The 25,387-nt window shown below is 45.6% G+C and overlaps 1 protein-coding gene across 1 annotated transcript; it reads right to left on the reverse strand.

The window, feature by feature from the left end:
• Positions 1-289: 289 nt before the first annotated feature.
• On the reverse strand, positions 290-24,855 carry LOC311049084 (guanine nucleotide-binding protein G(olf) subunit alpha-like; the record flags this gene model as incomplete). The annotated part of the gene is made up of 12 exons (XM_084062539.1): positions 290-436; positions 1,468-1,535; positions 2,026-2,156; positions 2,440-2,560; positions 2,967-3,025; positions 4,710-4,783; positions 5,166-5,220; positions 6,112-6,209; positions 21,620-21,739; positions 22,134-22,188; positions 23,295-23,367; positions 24,717-24,855. 12 exons carry the CDS (start codon positions 24,853-24,855, stop codon positions 290-292), a joined length of 1,140 nt encoding a protein of 379 aa, XP_083918665.1.
• Between the last annotated feature and the right edge of the window lie 532 nt (positions 24,856-25,387).

A 25,387-nucleotide genomic window follows, 5' to 3' on the forward strand; every position in this document is an offset into this window, starting at 1 on the left:
AAAAAAGAAAAGAAAATGGCCGGCGATGGGATTAAAATGCTTTTTATTGAACAATACAGGAGATACGGGTACTTATCGCAGTACGGAGATACGGGTACTTATCGCAGTACGGATCGCCTCGTATATCCGTGGCACTTGGGTAAGCAGTTTATATTTGAAACCTGAACGTTTATGTACATGTGAGAGTTGTCAATGTCAAAAAATCGAAAACCAGGAACTCTGGGCTCCATGACTGTCATGGTATGACAGTCATGTTTCAGGGCTATGGTAAGTGCATGCTTTGGACCAATCAGAGCAGCCCGGTTTGTTGTAAATGAATGTGTTGGATGATTTTGCGACAGTCGTTGAAAACGTGCCGGATGTTCTCGGTGTCCACAGCGCAGGTGAAGTGAGGATAACAATGATGTTTGCTGTATCCGCTGGCAGTACTGATCTTCTGGAAAATGCACATGAAAATACTCATTAACAATGATGTTTACTGCATGTACTGCAGTAGTTCTCAAACTTTTTTTGTGCCAAGGACCTCCAAATTGATTTATACTATATATATATATAGATGCGGACCCCACATCTGAAAATATGTTGTGCCAGTGACCCCCAGAAGAGAAGATTTGTGTCAAAAAAGTATCAAGATATTCAACATTTTCAATATTTCTTTCAAATATTTTTTTAAAAATGGCTCCACACGTCCGAGACTCTTCTCCCCTCTCTAAAACACCCTGGACAACGCTCCATACGTCCTAGACTCTACCCCCTTCTCTAAAACACCCTGGACAACACTCCACACGTCCTAGACTCTTCTCCCTTCCCTAAAACACTTGTGACAACACTCCACATGTCCTAGACTCTTCTTGATCCTGGCTCTTTAACAGTGGAATAAACTCCCCATTGCAGTCAGAACTGCAGACTCACTCCCAACTTTCTGCTGTGGTCACCTCTTCAGACTCCACCTCACTCCCTAGTGCTCAGACTCAATCTTACTCCTTAGCACTGTGAATGTGATTTAGATGTTGTTTAAATAGAGCCTAGGTTCATTGTTTACCTGGTGTCCAATAGTTTCTAATGTACAGAATGTTATTTAGATAGCATGTTGTTTAGACAAATGCTAGTTCCATTGTGTACCTGGTGTCCTATAGTTTCTTTGAGGCACTACATTGCTCTCTCAGAACCCCCCCCTTGTGTGACTAATTACCTATGTATTTATTGACTAGAGTTTACTGATGTTGTTTACTGAGCTTATTCTGATCTCACACATTGCTCTGGATAAGAGCGTCTTATGCTTAAATAGTAAATAGTGAATATCAGCCTCTGTTAAACAACCGAGTAAATTATAATGTACTTTTGTTCAGATTGATCCCCCTTTTTTTTTGCACCTGTAGGCTGTGATGTAATAAAGTTGATTCTGATTAGGTTAATACTGTGTGCGTGCGTGCGTGCGAGCGTGCGTGTGTGCGTGAGTGGTCTCACCAGAAACTGATCCCTGATGAAGAACTTGGCCCTCGTTACGCTGGGAACTTCATCTGCATCTGGTACCGCTGTGTACGCACAAGAATACACACAGTACATACATATTATTAGTACATACACATACACATTGTGCACAATACGTAACGCTGCATGTGTACACACACAAAAAATACACACAGTATACATGCTATACGATGAGAGAGTGTAGACTATGCAACACCAGCTCTGGACTCCTGAATTGTTGCCCTCCACACCCTTCTGTCTAGCATCAGGGTCTTGAGCTCTGAAGTATTGCTAGATCCACTGTTACGCTTCATTGTGACATAAGTGGTGCACCACTGCCTCCACTGTAACACCGCAGTGTGTCTACGTAGGTGGTGCACCTCCCACTGGCTCCGCCGTTACACCGAAATGTGTCTACGTAGGTGGTGCACCTCCTATTGGCTCCATTGTTACACCAGACAGACAGACAGACAGACAGACAGACAGACAGACAGACAGACAGACAGACAGATCTGCCTGGTACTGTGTACTGTGTATTTACTCCAGTATATTTACCATCTTCTGCTACTGTGTACTGTGTGTACTCTGGGAAGTAATCCTCCAGCTTGGATTTCCCTGCTAAAATCTTGTCTGCCAAAACATCCTGTTTGTTCAGGAACAGAATCACTGAGATGATCTTCAGGAAACTGCAACAGACCACGCACACACGCACGCACGCACACACATACACACACGCACGCACGCACGCACACACACACACACACACACACACACACACACACACACACATTAGCTTTAATGTCTGACTGTTTCACGTGCTGTTTACATTTCTGACAAATAAAGTATTCAATCAATCAATCAAACAAACAAACACACACACACATCAGAATATAGTGCTTTAACCTTTTTTTTTTTAAATTGAGTTTAATGGTTAATTCATTCGTGTAATTTAACTAACGATGAGTTTACCGGTTAGTCCAAATGGATTCGAAGAGACCCAGAGATTCTCGAAGGCGATTGGTTGAGTTGTCCTCTCTGATCACCATGTTGTAGCTGCTGCTAGCCACTACGAAGATGATAGCTGTAACATCTGAAACATTGTTATTATTATTATTATTATTACTAGACCATACCCGGTCGACGCATCCGTGGGGGGATATGCGCACATGATCTGGCAACCCGGGAGGCAGTTCGTCCCATAGCTGGGCAGCCCCGTAACCATGGCGACAGTGTTTGACACAAAAACGCTAATAAGAAGCTGAGATTTGGTGAAATTGAAAAACGGGCTTCACAGTTAAGTTCAGATGGTAATGGTCAATGGCTGTGTGCAAAAGCAATTGCTCCAGCCACTGAGGAGAACCGGGTATCTTCACGTACTCACCACCGTACTCACCACCGTACTCACCACTACGCCCTTACTAGAATTATAGTATGATTATTATAGCTGAATCTCATTCTCGAGACACTGTTTAAAACATGCTTTAGTATTTTCTTACCATTGAAGCATTGAATCCATTTCCTTCTCTGATCTCTTTGACCTCCTACATCAAACATACTGACAGACAGACAGACAGACAGACAGACAGACAGACAGACAGTTAGAATGAAGTACAACAAAAGCAGGTGTGTACTCAATCATCCAATCCACCGAAGGCGCTGTTCAAAGCAGATCCAATAGATCCCTTATCAGACAACGCCAGTATGTATAGATTATTATCGAAGTATGTTTGCACCCTGTCCGTCCGTCCATGTGTGTGTCCGTGTGTGTGTCCGTCCGTCTGTGATCAGCTAATCTCCGGCACCGTTGGCTTCATCTCAGCGAAACTGTCCACACACTCCCTGCCAATTCAGAAATTCTGCCCAAATTTTTTCACATGGGCCTGTTATAGCGCCACCAGGAGGCTGCTTTTTGCAAAATACATTCTTTTATGATACTCCTACAAATGTTATCAAACGTCACACAAATGATACACAGTATCTCTATAGTCATTAAACGAAACGGGTCCTTCAGACTTTTCATATTCCATCTTGATTGGCTATGAATGGCTAAAGTTTGCACGAGAGCTCTGTTTTGCACACAATGCCTCAAATGATGAACACAGCATGCAATTTCCGGGAAATTTTACACGGACATTCTCACTAGGCCGATGAAGAAATGCCACTTGAAAAATAACAAATCAGCCTTATGGTGGCGCTATAACAGGCCGATTCGTGTTTTTACCTATAACCGCACCAATCTGTGTAAAACTGTGTATGTGCACTCCTTAGAGGCCAAGGAAGAACCTTTGCCCTGCATTTTTCACATCTGCCTTTTATAGCGCCACCAGGAGGCCGACTTATGTAAAACACATTTTTGGATATTACTCCTTCAGATTGTATCCAAATGTCACACAAATCGGTACACATGATCTCTATAGTCATATGATCCGGATCTGTTTGATTTTTCATATTCCATCCTCATTGGCTAAGATTGTCATCTTAAGTTTGCAGGAGTGGCCCTTTTGGAACAAAATGCAGCAAATCATGAACGCAGCATTCGTTTGCTGTGAAACTTTGCACGCACATTTGCACTACATTGAGAACAAATGCCACCCTTTCTACATTGCCCTATTATAGCGGCACCAGGAGGCAGATTTTTGGAGAAAAAAAAAGTTTCCACATTACTCCTACAAATGTTGTCCAAACATCACATAAAATCGGTACATATTATCTGTTAAGTCAAGTGATCCGTTGGATTATTCACATTCCAGCCTGATTGGCGAATTACGAACATTGCTGGCCCACACTAACCTACCTGACCTGGCGGAGACCTGTGCTCCGAGGAGCACTTTTTCTAGTTATCATTGATTTACAGTCAGTATGTCTAGATTATTGTATTAGGGATGGGCATTTGTACCTTTTTTGTAAACGTTGACGTCATATCAATAAATAAAGTTGCTATGTGTGGGCAGTTCAAATAGGCCCTATAAAAAATACATTTTAGCATACATTAAAACATGTATTGTGACTCGTTGTGATCTTGTACATCGGGCACGATGGAGTATATCGTCCCTGTCAGGTGGAAACCCTCGTATGTCCAAAACTGTTACTTTTCAGGATTCAAATTCAAAAATAGCAAAAACTCAAATCGACAAGATCAAAACGTGTCACACTGCGTCGGGCAGGGAATTATGATTATGTTTGTCTCAATGTTCGTAAACAAATCATTGGTCTATTTTGGTCCAGGAGGTGAAACTTACTGGAAGTTGACTTTATCGACCTGAAAACGAGTCTCAAAAATCCCCGAAGTCAAAACTCTGCAACGCAGCAAGTCCTGTAGAGAGAAATATTATTATTATTATTATTATTATTATTATTATTATTATTATTATTATTATTATTATTACCCATATTATTATTATTATTTTATTATAGTGTCATTATTATAGTTATAGTGTCATACACCAGTAATCATGTGCAATAGATCCCTATTGTTGATTATTATCGAGTAAACAGTATGGATCACACACACACACACACACACACACACACACACACACACACACACACACACACAAACACACAAACACGCACGCGCACACACACACACACGCACACACACGCGTGTGCGCGCGCACTCACACGCACTTCTCAGTCTTTGAGTTAATATCGTAATACTGAATGAACAAGATGAGATCGAAGAGCTAGTTCATTACCTGGTCAGTGGGGGCGTAGTCACTCCTCCGTATCGGATCCAACCTGTCTAGAAAACTGAAGCACACGAGTATGCGCACGCGCGCACACACACACACACACACACACACACACACACACACACACACACACACACACACACACACACACACACACACACACACACACACACACACACACACACACACTCACACACACACACACACACACACACACACACAGAGAGAGAGAGAGAGAGAGAGAGAGAGAGAGAGAGAGAGAGAGAGAATCCTTTCATTGGTTTATTTCATGTAACCATGTGTTGTTTGTGTGTATAATTCACCCTGTTCTGTTTTTAAAGACCCCAATCTATACTATCGGAATCTAATCTATAACATTGTTGCTATCAGGCACAGAAACCTCCTAACTTTTTTAGATTTTTACAGCTATACGCAGTGATTCTCAACCATTTTAATTTGAAGGACCCCCCAGTTTGATGTGCATTAGGATACGGAACCCCATTTGACACCATTTTGATCTCTACACTGTAGTATCATCAGTGTTAATTTGACTCTGAGAGTGTACACATGGAACCAAATGGACCCGTTCCATGTGTACACTCTCAGAGTTACAGACCCATATGCGTCCAATTGGTTCCCAACTATCAATCATTAGGCTGGGGCCTCCCTGGAACCCTTTCAGGGACCCCTGGGAGTCCCCGGACCCCACGATGAGAACCACTGCTCTAGCAATTTTAATATTGCGTAAGGGGCTGTGCATAGGTGCTGAACAACGCCCCCAGGCTGTTGTAAAATCACTGTAATCTCATTACGATGAGAACGTGCATGTTTCAATATTGTCAAGTATATGAATATCTATCATTATATGGGACTGCTAAGATATTGATAACAAAGCATAATACTTCAGATTGTGGAAGGACTGTGCGTGCGTGCATGCATGTGTTCTTACTATTTAGCACAGTCTATGAGTTGATACTCGTTGTTGCGTTCGTAACAAGACTTGACTCCTTCATCCTCCCACAGACACTGAACATGCTCAAAGAACTCCTGAGACACACATACACACACGCACGCACGCGCGCGCACACACACACACACACACACACACACACACACACACACACACACACACACACACACACACACACACACACACACATACACACACCGAACCCAGAACCACAGTGAATTAATTAGCCAACAGTGCCATCACCTGGGCAACTGTTAATGCATTTGTGAAGGACAGTGATAACTAATTGTACAGTAAATCCTTGTGTTATTTCCTCCCTTTGTTACTTTTCTGTATCCAAGTAGTTCTATACTATGATTGTAATCATTGCTATAGATCAGGGGTCTTCAATGTTTTTCAGGCCAAAGACCCCTTAGCTGAGAGAGAGAGATGAAGCAGAGACCCCCACTACATATCTTATCCACCACAGATCCGATCGCTATGCCCATATACAGTCGTTGTACCTTGATAGAGCCTGGGGTGGTACCACCTTTTTCTATGTGGTGCCACTAGATGGCGGCAGAAAGCAACTAATGCCCAGAAACAGGCATTTTGTGTCCATTTGAGACACGACCAGCCCCTCCGTCGCGGTCCAAAACTATACTTTATTGGCAAAAAAAAGTAGTCCATATACAGTATGGTCATGTGCATATATGGGACTGACCGACTTCAAACTCGACGCACGCAAGGACGTGAGGGAATGCTGTGCCCGTCGTCGAGTAGTTTGGATATCCAGTTGTCCAGAACTGCCGATTCAACAAATATGCCCATAAGAGACTATTACAGCATCAAAAGTAATCAACAAACTATATATTTTTTTAAAAAGCCAAAATGTCAAATATTACCTAAGACAGAGGCAAAAAGATGTGAAAATAGTAGATGTACAAGCTCATCTGCTATTTTCATATTTTTTGGAGTGGTGCCAAAGACTCCTACATTTGACCATGTGTGTCTGTCCGTCCGTCCGTCCGTCCGTATGTTTGAGCACGGCCTCAACAGCTGCAGCTGATTGCAACACAAAGATGCAACCAGTTACACTAATTCAACACAAACGTGCCACTGAAATGCACACACACACTGGCTCACACACACACAACCACGTAACATGCGGACCTGCGAGGCACACACACAAGCCAGCACTGCATATATGCGAGCCAGCACTGCACATGTACATGTACACGCATACGCACACGCACACGCACGCGCACGCGCACGCATACACATACACACACACACACACACACACACACACACACAAGCCAGCACTGCACACGTGCGAGCCAGCACTGCACACGTGCGCTCGCACACATACGGACCTGCGAGGCGCACCGTTGCTCCGATCCGCACCAAACTTGCCACCAACACTCGTCAGAGGTCTGCCATCACAATAGCCACACCAGGGACCACGTGTGGTCCCTGGTGTGGCTCTCTCGTGTGGTCCCTAAACCTTCTGTGTTCCTATCGGCTGGGCTTTAAATAGCCATAACTCCACAGTTCCCAGCATTGAAAACCTACGAAACTTCCTAGGTGCACTGAGACGGCCAATAGGGACAGGCTGAAAATGCTTATGCCCTGCCCCCTCGGTGTTCCTATTGGCAGGGCTTTAAACAGCCATAACTCCAGTTACATTACATTACATTACAGTCATTTAGCAGACGCTTTTATCCAAAGCGACTTACAATAAGTGTATTCAACATAGGTAGGGAACGAAAACTACTAATCACCAGAAGTTGTAAGTGCATTTCCTGCACAAACAAGCAACCAAGAGTATACCTAGCGCTAAGGTAAAAGTGCAATATATCAGCTACCTACTTTCTTAAACAGATGAGACAAAAATGGCAAAATCAAATGAGCACGAGCTACAACAAGTAAGTGTATCGACTAAACAAGATCCAATAAAACAATACAAAAATAAAACAAGAGTTCGTACAACTAGTTAACAACAAGTAGGCCAGGCATAGAGGAAGTGTAGTGTTTCCTGAAGAGGTGGGTTTTCAGCCTGCGGCGAAAGATGGGCAGTGACTCTGCTGTCCTGACATCAGTGGGAAGTTCATTCCACCACTGTGGGGCCAGAACGGAAAATGTCGTGACCGTGTCAATCGACCAGAAGGACCCTTGAGCGACGAGGCAATCAGTCGCCCCGAGGTGGCAGACCGAAGTGGTCGGGCAGGGGTGTAGGCATCGACCATAGCCCGGAGGTAAGAAGGAGCTGTTCCTTTCACTGCCCTATAGGCTAGCACCAGGGTTTTAAACTGAATGCGAGCCGCTACGGGGAGCCAGTGCAGAGAACGGAGAAGGATAGTTGTGTGGGAGAACTTGGGGCGGTTGAACACCAGACGAGCCACAGCTTTCTAAACAAGCTCCAGAGGTCTGATGGCTAATGCCGGAGCACCAGCAAGGAGGGAGTTGCAGTAGTCCAGGCGGGAGATGACAAGAGCCTGGATGAGCACCTGGGCTGTTTTCTCCGTGAGGAAGGGGCGAATCCTCCTGATGTTGTAGAGGAGGAATCTGCAGGACCGTGTCACTGATGCGATGTTAGCCGAGAACGACAGTTGATCGTCCAAGGTCACACCCAGACTTTTCGCAGTCCGAGTTGACGTCACCACAGCATTATCAATGGTGATGGCCATGTCTCGGTGCGGACAGCCCTTCCCCGGGAGGAACATCAGCTCGGTCTTGTCCAGGTTGAGCTTCAGGTGGTTCGTCGACATCCACTCCGAGATGTCAGCCAGACAAGCAGCAATGCGTGCCTCCACTTGTGTGTCAGAGGGGGGGAATGAGAGGATCAGCTGGGTGTCATCGGCATAGCAGTGGTAGGAAAAGCCATGGGAGTGGATGACAGCACCAAGAGATGTAGTGTATAGAGAGAAAAGAAGAGGACCCAGAACCGAGCCTTGGGGAACCCCAGTAGTGAGCCTGTGTGGTTCTGACACAGACCCTCTCAGCATCACCTGGTAGGAGCAACCCGTCAGGTAGGATGCAAACAGGGAGAGTGCAGAGCCTGAGACACCCATCCCCTCGAGGGTGGAGAGGAGGATCTGGTGGTTCACTGTGTCGAACGCTGCAGACAGGTCCAGGAGTATCAGGACGGAGGAGAGAGAGTTCGCTCTGGCGGCATGGAGTGACTGCCAGGAGGGCAGTCTCTGTCGAGTGACCCACTTTGAACCCAGACTGGTTGGAGTCCAGGAGGTTGTTCTGGTGGAGGTAGGAAGACAGTTGTTTAAAGACAGCACGTTCGAGAGTTTTAGATAGGAAGGATAGATCTCAGAGGGGTCAAGTGTCGGAGGGGGGTGACTCTGGCAGTCTTGAAAGCAGAGGGAAAGTAGCCAGACGTCAGAGAGGTGTTAATAAGGGGGGTTAAGGAGGGAAGAAGTTCAGGTGCAATAGACTGCAGCAGAGTGGATGGGACCGGGTCCAGAGAGCATGAGGTGGGGTGACTAGAGGTAACAAGGAGAAGAACCTCGTTAGGGGAGAGGGGAGAGAAGTGGGATAGAGAGGGAGAGGGGGGGGGAGAAGAGTAGATGAAGGTAGAGAGGGAGGGGTGGCAGGCAGACGGGTGTGGGTAGTGCGCAGGGCACCAGCCAGGGGAGGAGGGAAGGAGGATCGGATATCATTCACCTTCTTGTCAAAGAAGTTGGCGAAATCGTCAGGGAGGAGGGACGAGGAGGGAGGAGGGGGTGGTGGTTGCAGGAGAGAGGAGAAAGTTTCAAATAGTTTTTTAGGGTTGGAAGCAGAAGCCTGAATTTTGGTGCAGAAGAAAGCAGCTTTAGCAGCTGATAGAGAGGAGGAGAAATGAGAAATGAGAGATTGGAAGGTGAGAAGGTCCTCCAGGAGGTTGCCGTTTCTCCATTTGCGCTCAGCCGCTCTCAGGCTCCGTCTCTCAGTCCGCACTGAGTCCGACAACCAGGGGGCAGGTGGAGTTTGGCGTGCAGGCCTGGTGGTGAGGGGACAGAGATGGTCGATAGAAGAGGAGAGAGTTGAGAAAAGAAGATTTGTGGCGGTTTCAGGGGATAGAAGAGCAAAGGATTCAGGGGCAGGGAGAGCAGAGAGAACAGAAGAGGAAAGATCAGTGGAGGAAAGAGAGTGAAGATTGTTACGTAAGGAAATCATGTGGGTAGGGAGGGGCTGTGAGGGGGGAGAGGAGAGGGAGAGAGAGTAGGACATGAAGTAGTGATCAGAGAGTTTCTTACCCTTTTCACTGGAAAGAGGAGTGACAGACAGGTTAGCAGTAGAGCAGCCTCTGGTGAAGATCAGGTCCAGTTGGTTGCCAGCCTCGTGGGTAGCGGGAGATGCGGAGAGAACTAGGTCGAAGGCGGCGAGAAACGAAAGTAGTGGGTCTAGCTGCTTCTCTGTCGGGAGGTTGAAGTCACCCAGAAGGATGAATCCAGAGCCATCGACAGGGAAGTGAGAGACTAGATGGTCCAGCTCCTCAAGTAAGCCACCAGCAGGGCCCGGTGGGCGATAAACAACTGCAATGGTGAGCTTGACTGGATGAGAAACAGTGACCATGTGAAATTCAAAGGAGGTAGGAGAGAATTGTGACAGTGAAATAGGAGAGTATTTCCATTTTCTGGAAATTAGCAGACCAGCACCACCACCTGTCCGCACAACTCTGGGAGTGTGAGAGAAAGAATACACATCTGACAGAGCCGCGGGCGTAGTGGTGTTTTCTGGTGTGATCCAAGTCTCGGTCAGAGCAAGGAAGTTGAGGGAGAGCAATGATGCATATAGGCTGAGATGAAAGCAGCTTTGCCTTCCACCGCAGCCGAGTGGCAATTCCACAGCCCTCCCGTTACCACTTGTGAGTTGAAAGAGTAGGATAGATTAGATTAGTGGTGTCGCGACATCTGGGTGTAACCCAGTGTTTGTGCGACCACCAGGAAGAGGAGAGGACAGGAATAGGAAGAAAACACATTGTAGATCACTAAACATATACACACTGCACACTACTATATCTATCACACTACTATCTATGTCACTAATCAATGATACTGCTCATCGTTCATTGACGAAGTCGGGCTTTGACAAAGTCTGTTGCCTGTTGCCTTTGCTCGCCTGGCCTTTGACAAAGTCGCCTGTTGCCTTTGCTCGCCTGGCCTTTGACAAAGTCGCCTGTTGCCTTTGCTCGCCTGGCCTTTGACAAAGTCGCCTGTTGCCTTTGCTCGCCTGGCCTTTGACAAAGTCGCCTGTTGCCTTTGCTCGCCTGGCCTTTGACAAAGTCGCCTGTTGCCTTTGCTCGCCTGGCCTTTGACAAAGTCGCCTGTTGCCTTTGCTCGCCTGGCCTTTGACAAAGTCGCCTGTTGCCTTTGCTCGCCTGGCCTTTGACAAAGTCGCCTGTTGCCTTTGCTCGCCTGGCCTTTGACAAAGTCGCCTGTTGCCTTTGCTCGCCTGGCCTTCGTTCGATGGCCGCCGCTTTCAGCTGGTGGTATAAGATCACTTCAACTGATTGCTAATCGTCTGCCAGGAGTGCTGGTCAAACCAGACACTTCACAGGGCAATCAAGTGGCCTATACAGGGTGAAACTACTTCTACTCCAGGGTGTCAATAGCCTTCTGCTTTTAGCACAAAAACAACACTACTAGAAACTACAGACTACCACACAAGCTAATAATACAGTACTAATAGAAAAGCACTTAGTGTACAACTACTAGCAGCTTGCTAAATAACAAAAAATGATACTATACTCAACTACCCAGGGGTCAGGAGCTCAATTCTCTTCAGATGTTGGTTACACACTGACTCGAACACTCTCAACCTGGCTATTTAACCCTTGAGCTGTGCTGGTCAAACCAGACACTTCACAGGGCAATCAAGTGGCCTATACAGGGTGAAACTACTTCTACTCCAGGGTGCCAATAGCCTACTGCTTTTAGCACAAAAACAACACTACTAGAAACTACAGACTACCACACAAGCTAATAATACAGTACTAATAGAAAAGCACTTAGTGTACAACTACTAGCAGCTTCCTAAATAACAAAAAATGATACTATACTCAACTACCCAGGGGTCAGGAGCTCAATTCTCTTCAGATGTTGGTTACACACCCATTTACCCATTTCCCATTATGGAAAACTTACGAAATGTTATAGGTGCACTGAGACGGCCATTAGGGACAGGCTGAAAATGCTTAAGCCCCTCGTGTTCCTATTGGCAGGGCGTTAAACAGCCATAACTCCAGTTCCCAGCATCGAAAACCTACGAAACTTGCTAGGTGCACTATGGAAAGGCTGTAAGTGTTAAGCCCCGCCCCCTCTGTGTTCCTAGAACTCATCAAAGGCACCACTCTCTTTACACCGGGTGTGATTTTTTTTTATATGTGGAACCGAGCCAACCAAAATGTAATGGCTCAACTCCTACAATTCCAAGTTCTTATCAGGGTCGGGGGTCCCCAGTTCAAATATGATTTCAACCTTTTTCAACCCCCACCCTGACAAGCATGTGGAATGGTAGTTGACGCATTACATTTAGTTTGACTCGGTTCCACAGATAAATATTGTCAAAAAAATAGCCGAAATAGTATCTAATTTCAAAATGTTTGCCTCTTTCTTATATTATTTGACAATTCAGCCAATTTTTTGACCAGTTTTTATAGTGTAGTTTGTTGTTTACTTTTGATGCAGTGATGGTCATTTTTCATTTAATTTACATTTACATTTTTTTGGGGTATTAAATAGGTCTTAAAAGTCCTTATATTGTCACATTACTGTCATCTGGGGACCCCCCAAAAATCATGTGGATCAGGACCCACAGGTTGAGAACCACTGTACTACGCAACAGTGTCTAGTGGGATTTCTGCTACCCTGTCTCTCTGTCTGTCTGTCCGTCCGTCCGTCCGTCCGTCCGTCCGTCCGACCACCTGCCTGTCTGTCTATCTGGGTTGTACAGTATGTCTACTGTATGTAATACAGCAGCAGTGTCGGTTGAGGGTTCAATTCCCTGAGCGAGGAAGTTGTTGTTTCATGTCTCTTTGTCCTCAGAGACACACACTGATTTTAATGACACCTCAGAGGACGCACACGCACGTACGCACGCACAAACACACACACACACACACACACACACACACACACACACACACACACACACACACACACACACACACACACACACACACACAGATGTGTATTCAGTTGGAAATAGTCCCAGGTGAGGTAATTACATCATATCATTATTGTCATTAGAACAAACACACACACACACGCACACGCACACGCACACGCACACGCACACGCTGCTGTTTGACAAGCAGAGAGAGAAAACAAATGTCTTTGGTAAATATAACTCAAGGCAACACACCATGAGCTGAATGTGAGAATCATTTTAATAGTATATCGTTAGTTAAAATTATAGTGCAGCTGAATGTAATAATCCTTGTAATGAGACATATAGTAATAGTAGGGCCTATCATACAGTTATGTAATGTAATACTATAGTAGGGCCTTCTACTACATTACACAATACCACTACACTGTATCTTAACATTCTTATAGTATACCATTATATACTGTATAAACATTATTGTTGTACTATATTATATTATCATATACTATCTTACACTATTATATTTATTACTACCACTTGTATCTCTCTCTCTCTGTCTCTATTAAGCGGGCTGCGGGTGAGCGGGTCAGCCGCTCTCACACGCAAAAAAACAAAAACAATTCACATGCTCTTGTTTTGTCTTTATTCCTAATAAGAATAAGAATAATAACAATAAAACAGTTTGAATATACTTGGGGATTATTTTCTAACCATGATTTTACAGAATAAAAAAAAATTGCGGGTCGCGGGGCGGGTTGAGCCATAGATTTATATATGGGTTCGCGGGGCGGGTTGAGGCGGGTTGGGTTCCGTCGCGGGGCGGGGCGGGGCGGGTCATGAAAAAACCCGACCCACGAATCACTACTATCTACCTATCTATCTGTCTATCTATCTATCTAACTATCTATCTATTTACTAGTATCAATTAATGTGGCATGCTCTATCTCTACTACATCAACAAACATTTAAACTTATATCAATGCGTAGATATTAGTCCGGAATCTCTGTGTGGAACCTGCATTTCCGAGGGGCAAAAAAAATGCCTCTATGATAAACCCGCCCGTATTTGCATACTGGGCCCCGATTGGTGCCCCACAACTTCGGGGGCTGGGAAATCTCTCTAGGTTCTAGAGCCTGTCTATGGATTGCAGTAATGTTAACTGTAACTCTGATCTGATTAAAAAAAACTGTTGCACATTACATCTAGAACTGGCCCTAGTAAACAGTGGTGTAAAGCAACTAAGTACATTTACTCAAGTACAGTACTTTTTGAGGTATTTTTTACTTCACTGGAGTATTTCCATTTTAAAATACTTTTACTACGCCACTAACATCTCAGAGGCAAATATTGTACTTTTATTCCGCTACAATTATTTGAAAACTTTAGTTACTAGTCGATAAGATAGCTTTAAAGCACAGCTCAAGACCTATTTCTTCACTCTTGCTTTTATCTGATTCTTTGGTTGATTTTTAAGTCCTCACTGTATTGCCTATTTTAATGTTTTATGCTTTTGCTTTTATTTTATTTTATTTTTTGTTTGCTTTATTGTTAAATTGGTTGTAACTGTAACTGTATTCTTGCTCTGTAAAGCACTTTGCGCTGCATTTCATGTCATGAAAGGTGCTATACAAATAAAGTTTATTATTATTATTATTATTAGTTACTTTGTAGATTTAGATTATTATTACAAAACGTACATTAACACATCCCTCTATATTCTTCAGCTTTTTGAAAATAGAAGATCTACAAGCTCACAACGGGTTGCATCGCAACGTGCTGTGAGCTTAGATCTGCTATTTTCAAAAGATTTGTATAGATATTGAACTTGTGAAATGGGACGTTCTCTACATAATGAGTAATTTTACCTTTGATACTTTAAGTATACGTTGATGCCGATACTTTTGTATGTTTACTCAAGTACATTTTGAATACCAGACCTTTACTTGTAACAATGTATTTCTACATTGTGGTATTGATACTTTTACTTAAAGGGGCTACACCATGAATTTTTTTTTTTTTTTTGGTTTTTAGTATTTTTTGGGCTCCCCAGTGTCTCTTGTACCGATTTTTTTTTTTTTTTTAACATTCAGTCATTCATGCTCATTTCATGGATTTCCTGAATGGGCGTGTCTGAACAGGCCATTTCAGAATGGCTGTGCAAGTGATGTCACTTGCACTGATTTTGCATTGACGATGGCCAGACAGAATTGCTCAGTAGCTCCCCCCTGCCCAATAGGAAGTTTTGGTATTGCAGCTGAAAAAGCTTGGAATGACAGACAGATTGTGAGAAAAAATATCTGGATGTTTTTTAGGCTTACAACCTGTTTAAAACGTATTAGGGGGCAATATTTATATATAATATATTTTTTTTTAATTCATGGTGTAGCCCCTTTAAGTAAAAAATTTGAGTAGGCTACTTTTTCCATCACTGGCTCTGAAGCCCTTGTCAGCAAGCTCTTTTTCATCTCTTTTCATTCCCTGTATGTACAGGTCCTGCCATAGCAAGGCAATTCATTCCAATATACAGTGGGTGACCATTGACTTTGTCGCTTTTCATAAGAGTATCACTTCACTCATTTGCCTCACCCGCTTTGCAGTAAATTTAAGTTCCAAATACTACCACAAGGTGCCGCTTTGGAGTCACTTTTTTGTGACAGACAGACAGCCAGACAGCCAGACAGACAGACAGACAGACAGACAGACAGACAGACAGACAGACAGACAGACAGACAGACAGATAGATGTCTTATATTATTATTATTAATAATAATAATAATAACTAGGAATAATTACGTGTGCTTAGAGCGTTTAAATTGGGTTTTCTGTTCAGCGTCGGGCAGTCAGGAACGCATCTCTGTCATTTTAGAAATGTTCAGACACACATTGGTTTCTGTCTGTCTGTCTGTCTGTCTGTCTGTCTGTCTGTCTCAAAAGTCCGTGGAGAGACAGACAGACAGACGTCTTATATGTTGTTTTTTTTCTCGCATCAATTTCTGTATAGTAGGATTCTACCTCTTTCCTCTATAAATGAAATAGTCCAGTTAGTGTAGCGGTTAAAACTGATATCCGTCGATTTTACGACCCGGGTTCGAATCTCACGCTATAAGCATGCTGACCTGCTATTTTTACTTTTACTTCTACTCCACTACATCTCAGAGGAAAATATTGTACTTTTACTCCACTACCATTATTTGAACGCTTTGTGAGCTTGTAGATCAGCTATTATCAAACATTTATTTGCCAATACTTTTGCACTTTTACTTTGATTGAACTCAAGTAACATTTTGAGTTCATCCATGACCGTAACAGACGACCGTCATGTGATCCATGGCCAACAGCGAGGCGTTTGTTTTCATTCTTATAAGACCGCGTGGCTCATTTATATGCACGTGAAAGTAACTAAGCGGAAAGTAACTAAGTACATTTACTCCATGTCCACTTGTTGCTGACGGTGGTAGTGTAGGAGCAGCGCTGTAAAAGCCCCAAGCGTCATCGGTGCAGGAAAGATGCGTATTATTGGTTGTACACACGGAGACGCAAGGGTGGCGTTTTCAGTCGGAATTCAAATCATGATGCAACACTTTGTGAGCTTGTAGATCGGCTATTTTCACTACTTTTATGGGACACTGTTGTACAACAAAGTAGAATTCATTTGTGAAGAAAGAAAAACCCATTAACAGTTGAAAATAGCCTACACCAGAGGTTTTCAACCAGTGGTCCGGGGACCACCAGTGGTCCTTGAGGGGGTTCCAGGGGGTCCCCAGCCAAATTAATAGTTAGCAACCAAATTGACCCTTATGTGTCTGTAACTCTTAGTGTACAAATGGAACCAAATGGACCCGTCAGGGTCCATTTGGTTCCATTTGTACATTCTCAGAGTTAAATGAACACTGATGATGGTGATACAGTGTAGATTGGGACACCCAAGAAATCTAAATGGTTGAGTCCCTGGCATATCTTTTCAAATGGGGGTCCCTGGGCTAATATGTGTCAATTTGGGGGTTTATTTTGTCACGTGTGTGCGTGCGTTTGTGTGAGCATATGTGTGTGTGCGTTTGTATGAGCATGTGTGTGTGTGTGTGTGTGTGTGTGTGTGTGTGTGTGTGTGTGTGTATGTGAGCACTGCTCGCAGGGTGTAGTGATGCGTCTAGTGCAGCATGCTAGAGAGACGTTGCATGTAGGGATGCATGTGACTCCCCTCCCTTAGTTCCTGCCGCTGACCAACCCAGTTTGGGCAAAGGAAGCCGAGTGCGTAAGCCTTCCGAGGTCAGTACATAGCCTCTCCTTCACCAAGACCCCTCCCTTGCCTCCTCGTGGCAGCACACGGTAACTGGGGTCCTGCGACTCCAGGCTAAAAGGGAGGGGATCGCCGGGTAGCAGTGGGCCCGACCAACATACCACTGCCCCATTGTCAAGTGAGTAAACCCGGGAGGGTGCTTTGGCTAGGGGAGAAAACCCCGAAATCAAATCTGCACCGGGGCAGGCATAGGCGGAGTCCAAAAGAACGGATCACCGGCAGTCCCCTGCAACTCCAGCCAGGTCGAAGGTCGTCATGGGTCTCTCATGCCACTGGAGGTCAATCTGACGGAGTGAAGATGGTGGGAGTGAGGACTGCGCACCCACACCCTCACCTTAATCCTTACCTCTGCGCAAGCTTCTTGCTTCCCCCCCCCCCCCCTCCTCCCCAACCCAACACCCTCAAAAAGCCCTGTGGCGACATGGAATGGCGGCAGACACAGGCCGAGGATGTGGCTGGGAGTGTCTAGTCAAACCATGCACACAGGCGGCAATGGAGTGATGGTCGTTGTGACTACGGGATGAAGCAGCGCGTCACCTCGGCAGCTTCCATTGTGTCAGAGCAGCCCCACACTGCTCTCCCCTGAAAGGGGAAGGACCTAGAAAAGGTGGTCTAAAAATTGCCTGCTTCTACTACTCCGGACGGTAAACCGCAATCGTCGGAGCATCCCCCTTCGCGGTCGAAAAACAAAGAAAATAAGGAAAACTTTTAACAGTAATTTATGCATTGCTTCGTGGAATGTCCGCACACTGTTGGACTTGGCCGAAACATCTGAGAGGCCCCACCGTAGGACAGCTCTTGTGGCCCTGGAGCTCGCGAAGTACAACATCGACATTGCAGCGCTCAGTGAGACCAGACTACATGGGGAGGACTCCCTGTCAGAGGTCGGTGCAGGTTACACCTTCTTCTGGAAAGGGGTTCCTGATGGCACTCGTCGCATCCATGGAGTTGGTTTCGCTGTGAAGTCCCAACTGCTGCAGCGCATCCCAGAATCCCCCATCGGCATCAATGAGAGACTGATGACATGGCGCATTCCCCTTACTAAGGGACGCTTCGCCACCCTCATTAGCGCTTACGCACCAACACTGGATGCTGAACATAACATCAAAGAGGACTTCTACCGGGCACTGGACTCCATCTTACAGAAAACCCCAGCAACAGACAAGGTCATTCTCCTGGGAGATTTCAATGCTAGAGTGGGCACAGAACACCTGGTATGGAAACAAGTCATTGGCCAACATGGAGTGGGAAAAATGAACAACAACGGGCTCCGGCTCCTCTCCCTCTGTGCAGAACACCACCTGGTCATTACTAACACCACCTTCCAGATGAAGAACAGGCTCAAAACAACCTGGCAACACCCGCGCTCAAAGCACTGGCACCTCCTGGACTATGTAATTGTCCGGCAAAAGGACAGACGGGACGTTCTTACCACCAGAGTCATGCGCGGAGCAGAGTGCTGGACCGATCATCTCATGGTCAGGTCCAAACTCCTCATGCACATCCAACCCCGTCGCCCTAGGACAGCTCCAAACAAAAAACTCAACTGCACAGCACTAAACAGCCCCAACACCAAAGACAACCTCCGACGGCTCCTTGCAAGAAACCTTGATCAGATCCCTGAAGAATCCAATGACTGGCCAGCCCTGCGTCATGCCATCCATAGCGCAGCTTCAACAGCGCTTGGACAGTCAAGGAAACGACACCAGGACTGGTTTGATTGCAACTCGACCGAAATACAGTTACTCCTTCAAACCAAACATCAAGCACATAAAGCCCTCCTGTCCTGCCCTGGATCCTCTTCCCTTAAAGCCACCTTTGTTGCAGCAAGAGCTGCGACTCAACGCACCCTCCGGACCATGGAGGATAACTGGTGGGTGCAGAAGGCCAAAGAGATCCAAAACCTTGCAGACTGCAATAACACCCAGGGATTTTATGATGCCATCAAAGCCCTATACGGCCCTAGGAAACGGGCAATTGCCCCTGTCCGCTCTGCTGATGGAGCCACCCTTTTCAAGGACCGTCACGAGATCCTTGGCCGCTGGGCAAATCATTTCGAGACTCTCCTCAACCACACAAACCCTGTTGACCTCCACATCCTGGATGGACTCCCAGATCTGCCACCAGTTGTGCACCTTGACACTCCACCACAGTACCGTGAGACCCGTCAAGCCATCAGAGACCTGAAGAACAACAGAAGTGCAGGACCTGATGGCATCCCGGCAGAGGTTTTCAAAAACGGCGGCTACCTTCTCACACGCCGCCTTCACCTCTTGATCACACACATGTGGGAACACGAGACCCTCCCACAAGACTGGAAGGATGCCAACATTGTGGTCATCTACAAGAACAAAGGTGACAAAGCAGTCTGTGGGAACAGCCGTGGAATTTCTCTCCTCTCCATCGCAGGGAAAGCGTTGGCAAAGATCATGCTCAAGAGACTGGAACACATCTCGGAAGCTGCTCTCCCGGAGACACAATGTGGCTTCCGGAAGTCTAGGTCCACCAACGACATGGTCTTCGTCTTAAGGCAGCTACTAGAGAAGAGCAGGGAGCAGTGCAAAGACCTATATATAGCCTTTATCGACCTCAGCAAAGCGTTTGACACCATAAACCGTGAAATGCTCTGGAAACAACTGGCCAAACTTGGGGTACCACCTAAGTTTCTCTCCGTCCTGCAGCAACTGCATACTGGGATGCAAGCCAGAGTCATCACCGGAGAACTCCAGTCAGAGTTCTTTGAGGTAAATGTCGGGGTGAAGCAAGGCTGCGTCTTGGCACCAGTCCTTTTTAATCTCCTCCTTTCTGCCATCACCTACCTCTTCCACCGAGCCCTGGATCACAAAGACGGTGTACACCTCGAATACCGCCTTGACGGCAATCTCTTTAACATCCGTCGTCTCCAGGCCCACACCAAGACGAAGATCTGCCAAATCTGTGAGCTACAATATGCAGATGATTGTGCAGTCCTAGCACACAGCCCAGAGTCCATGCAGCATGCCCTCAACACAATCTCCACTCTGTACCAGTCCTTCGGTCTTCAGGTCAACATAGGAAAAACAGAAATCATGTCCCAACTCATTACCCAACCTTCTTCACCCCACAGCTTCCATATAAACGGTGTCCCGCTCAAAACAGTAGATCACTTCACCTACCTCGGCTCCACACTGTCCTCCCACTGCTCCCTCGACACAGACATACACACCCGCATCAACAAAGCTTCATCAGCCTTTGGACGGCTCCGCAGCAGGGTTTTTGAAAATCATAACCTGAAGGTCGGCACCAAGGTTGCCGTCTATAACGCGGTATGTTTGTCCACTTTGCTCTACGGGGCAGAAACATGGACGCCATACAGCCGGCATATAACAAACTTGGAGGCCTTCCACATCCGCTGCCTTCAGAAAATCCTTGGTCTGTCCTGGGAAGATAGAGTTCCTCACACGGAGATCCTGATGAGCACAAATTCCAGCTGTATGGAAGCAGCTGTGGCCAAAAGACACCTGCGGTGGATAGGACACACCATCCGCCTGCCTGAACACCGCCTGCCCCGCCAAGTCCTCTACGGACAAATACACGATGCAAAGCGTGCTGCTGGTGGTCAAAAGAGACGCTACAAGGACTACACCAAGGACCTTCTAAAGCGCACTGCCATCAACCCCACGCAGCTTGAAACCCTGGCACGTGATCGCTCAGCTTGGCGAGACACTTGCGCCAGGACAATCACACAAATAAATGACAGCAACCAGCAAAGGAGGTCTGAGAGACGTGCCCAGCGACACCAGAGGACAGCCGGCATCCCCCCAACGTCCGGGCTCCCCTGCCCTATCTGCGGACGGATGTGCGGCTCACGCATCGGCCTCCACAGCCACATCAAGTGGCACCAGCGGCAACAACGCTGAACCCCCCCCCCCCCCCCCCCCTGAAGCAAGCGTCATCATCGTACACGATGGACAGCTAAGATGGTGTGTGTGTGTGTGTGTGTGTGTGCGTGCGTGCGTGCGTGCGTGCGTGCGTGCGTGCGTGCGTGCGTGCAAGCTTGTGTATGCTTGTGTGCGTGTGCGTGTGCGTGTGCGTGTGCGTGTCAGCCTGTGCGTGTGTGTGCGTACCTGTGTGTATTCAAAGTCCGACAGTGGTGCGATGCTCTTGATGTAGTCAACTCTGAACTGGTTGCCGGGGTTACCCACAGCAATGGCCGGAGTCAGTGAACTCATGGCTGAAACGATGACCTGAAATGAATGTAATAAATAAATTACATTACTATTTAGTTCAAGGGTTCCCAAACTTTTCAGGCCGCGACCCCCCAAAATGGATATATTTGAACTGGGGACCCCCCACCCTGACAAGCACTTGGAATTGTAGGCATTACATTTAGTTTGACTCGGTTCCACAGTTAATAGGGAAAACAGCCGATCTAAAGCTCACAAAGCCTCATACCGTGAGCTGGTAGATCGGCTATTTTTACGATGCTTGCCTCTTTCTTACGGAACATTTGACAATTTGGCCAATTTGGTATGAAAAGGGTCTTAAAATTCATTCAATTGTCCCGTTCGAATTGTGCAGATACCCTGATATACAGTTATACTGTACACACTTACAATGTTTTCGCAAAAATAAACATACCACAATGGCATCTTTTATATTCTTCCTAATGTCCTGAACCTTCTCTTGTTTCTCCCTAACACACACACACACACACACACACACACACACACACACACACACACACACACACACACACACACACACACACACACACACACAATGCAGGTGATCAAAACATCAGGAAAGTCTATTAAACACACATCTACAAGGTACAGGGGCTTCCATTGGAGTCTGCTGTCTACACTAAACGACCCATTTGTGGGTCGCCGATGCATTTTCGTGGGTCGCAAGTGAATATCTCTTTGTTTTTTGTTTCATAATTCTGTTTTTATTCATTATTGTAATTTTTTTTTTTTTTTTTTTATATTTTTTATCCCACGATTTTGTAACCCACATTTTTTCACCCAGTGCCAATTGCCTATGTAATCCTGGGCACTACCTACCCTCTGCCAGCCTAGGGAGAGCCCAAGCTGAAGCTCATGCCTCCTTCAATGCATGAGGAGCAAGCAGGCCGCTTCTTATCACCCGACAGGGGGGAGTTTCCCTGGTTGGACATAGCGCGTGGAAGGAACACGTTATTCCAACCAGTTCCCTTCTCCTCCATCAGGCGCCCCGGCTGACCAGGGGGAGGCAGTATAGTGACCAGGATTACTACATGTTTTTGTGAGGGTATTAACTACCCTAGGAGACACGGGGAGAACATGCAAACTCCACACAGAGTAGGCCCTTTCACCAACCCCACCTAGGGTATGGGCGCCGATGACGTGGAGGAGTGAACACGCCCCCAGCGCCCACAGCGTCCCTGGCGGGAATCGAACCCAGGACCTTCTAGCTGTGAGGCGACAGCGCTACCGACTGCGCCACCGTGCCCCCTCATTATTGTAATTTTAAAAGATTTTCGAAAGATTTCCACAAATATTCACACATTTTTTGAAATGTTCGAAAACAATTTCAAACATTCAAACACCAGGCTACTCTGGAACAATGCAAGTTGGGAACGATGCAAATATAGGGAATGCATGCCCCACCCTGTAATGCAATACAATATAGCTGTTGTCAGAGTACCCGTAACCGTCTGTCTGTCCGTGTCCCTTTTATGACCATATATGGAGATCTCTGATGTTATCAGTATATGGGCATGCATGCACACGTGCGTGCTTGTGTGTGTACGTGACTCACTCGTCATTGAACCCATCAACGTGTAGAAACCTCATTTGCTTCACGATAGTGCTTTTCCCTGATTCACCTGCACCTACACACACACACACACACACACACACACACACACACACACACACACACACACACACACACACACACACACACACACATATATATATAGATGAGTTATCTGTTCTGAATTAGATTGTAAGTAGAAAAAGTGCTCCTCGGAGCACAGGTCTCCGCCAGGTCAGGTACGTTATTGGGGCCTCCTGGTGGCGCTATAATAGGTCAATGTGAAAAGGGTGGCATTTCTTCCTAGGCCTTTCACGGCAATCGGACACTGCATTCATGATTTGAGGCATTTTGTTCAAAACGGACCAATCCTGCAAACTTTGGAAGCCAACCTTAGCCAATGAGGATGGAATCTGGAAAATCTGACAGATCCTGGTTGATCACATGACTATAGAGATACTGTGTACCGATTTGAATGACGTTTGGATCAAAGATGTAGGAGTATTATTTAAAAAATGGGTTTTGCACAAATCGGCCTCCTGGTGACGCTATAACAGGCCCATGTGAAAACATTGGGGCAGAGGTTCTGAATTGGCATCGAGGGAGTGTGTGTGCACAGTTTCGCAGTGACCGGGCCAACAGTGCCGGAGATTAGCTGCTAACAGACGGACAGGACACACGGACGGACACACGACGGACAGATTTTAATGTTGTTTTATGCCTACACGACCGACCGTCGCGCCTGTGCGGGACTCTCTATTGTATGTTTAGATACTTATAGATAGAGCACTATAGACTCTATGGTACTCTATTGTATAGCATACTTATATATAGAATACTATAGAGTACTTATAGATAAGAGTACTATAGAGTACTTATAGATAGAGCACTATAGACTTTATAGTACTCTATTGTATAGAATACTTATAGATAGAGTACTAATACTTAGAGATAGAGCACCATAGACTCTATAGTTCTCTTTTGTATAGAATATTTAGAGTACTATAGAGCAGTGGTTCTCAACCTTTTCAGGCCGCGACCCCCCCAAAAAAATTGAACTGGGGACCCCCAACCCTGACAAGCACTTGGAATTATAGAAGTTGCACAGATCCACAGATAAATATACAGTAAACAAGGTTTGCCTCTTTCTCAGGTAGGCCTAATATTTCACAATTTGGCCAATGTTTGGCATATTTTATTGTATAGTTGGTTGATTACTATGGACGTAGTAATAGGCTTTTTTTTGTATTAAAAATGTCTTGAAATTGTCACTTTAGATACACTTATACTGTATGTTGGTGTGTTTACTGTTGAGTGAGAAAACAATGTTACACATTAAGCTAATCATCTGGGGACCCCCAAAGAAAACATTTGGGACCCCCCAAATGAGTGCTGAGTGCTTATAGAGTACTATAGAGTACTTACCCAGTAGTAACAGACGATGAGTAGCTTCATACGCTAGTCGTTCTTTCTGAAGTAGTTTTTCTATCTTCTTGTTGGCTTCTCGTTGAGCTTTCTCATCCACTCTCTGATCTTCTGTTGCACTGCCTCCAAAACAGCCCATAGCCCCCACCTGTAGGGCCATCTTGGTGGAAAAAAAGAAAGAAAGAAGTCGGAGTGGGCGAGTCAATATGCTGGCATTTTACTCAGGAATCTCTAAGTTAACTATTTATATTTATGGATCCTTTGGAGCATAGCCTAAAAATCATCAACTTTGCAATGGATGGCCTAATCAAATGACACATTGCAATCGGATTTAGCAATAAGGAATTAGGCTACTCTTGAATTAAATTAATCAATACAAGAGCTTTATTCAATGCGCTATGGCTACGCGCTGTGTGGGTGTTCACCGTGTCCAGAATTTATACTTGGCAATACGACGGGGTTGTTCACCGAAAACAAAACAAATAAAAGAATAACTTATTTTTGTAAACAGTCAGAAAGTGTGTCTAGTCTGTCTGTCTGTCTGTCTGTCTGTCTGTCTGTCTGTCTGTCTGTCTGGATAGATGGATATATCCATAGACCTTTATTGATTCCCGTCGGGAAATTAGGTGTCATAAATATTTATGGCAATGTTGATATGCCAGTGTTAAATA

This window comes from Gymnoscopelus microlampas, assembly GCF_963454915.1.
Source record: "Gymnoscopelus microlampas genome assembly, chromosome: 7".
NCBI lineage: Eukaryota > Metazoa > Chordata > Actinopteri > Myctophiformes > Myctophidae > Gymnoscopelus > Gymnoscopelus microlampas.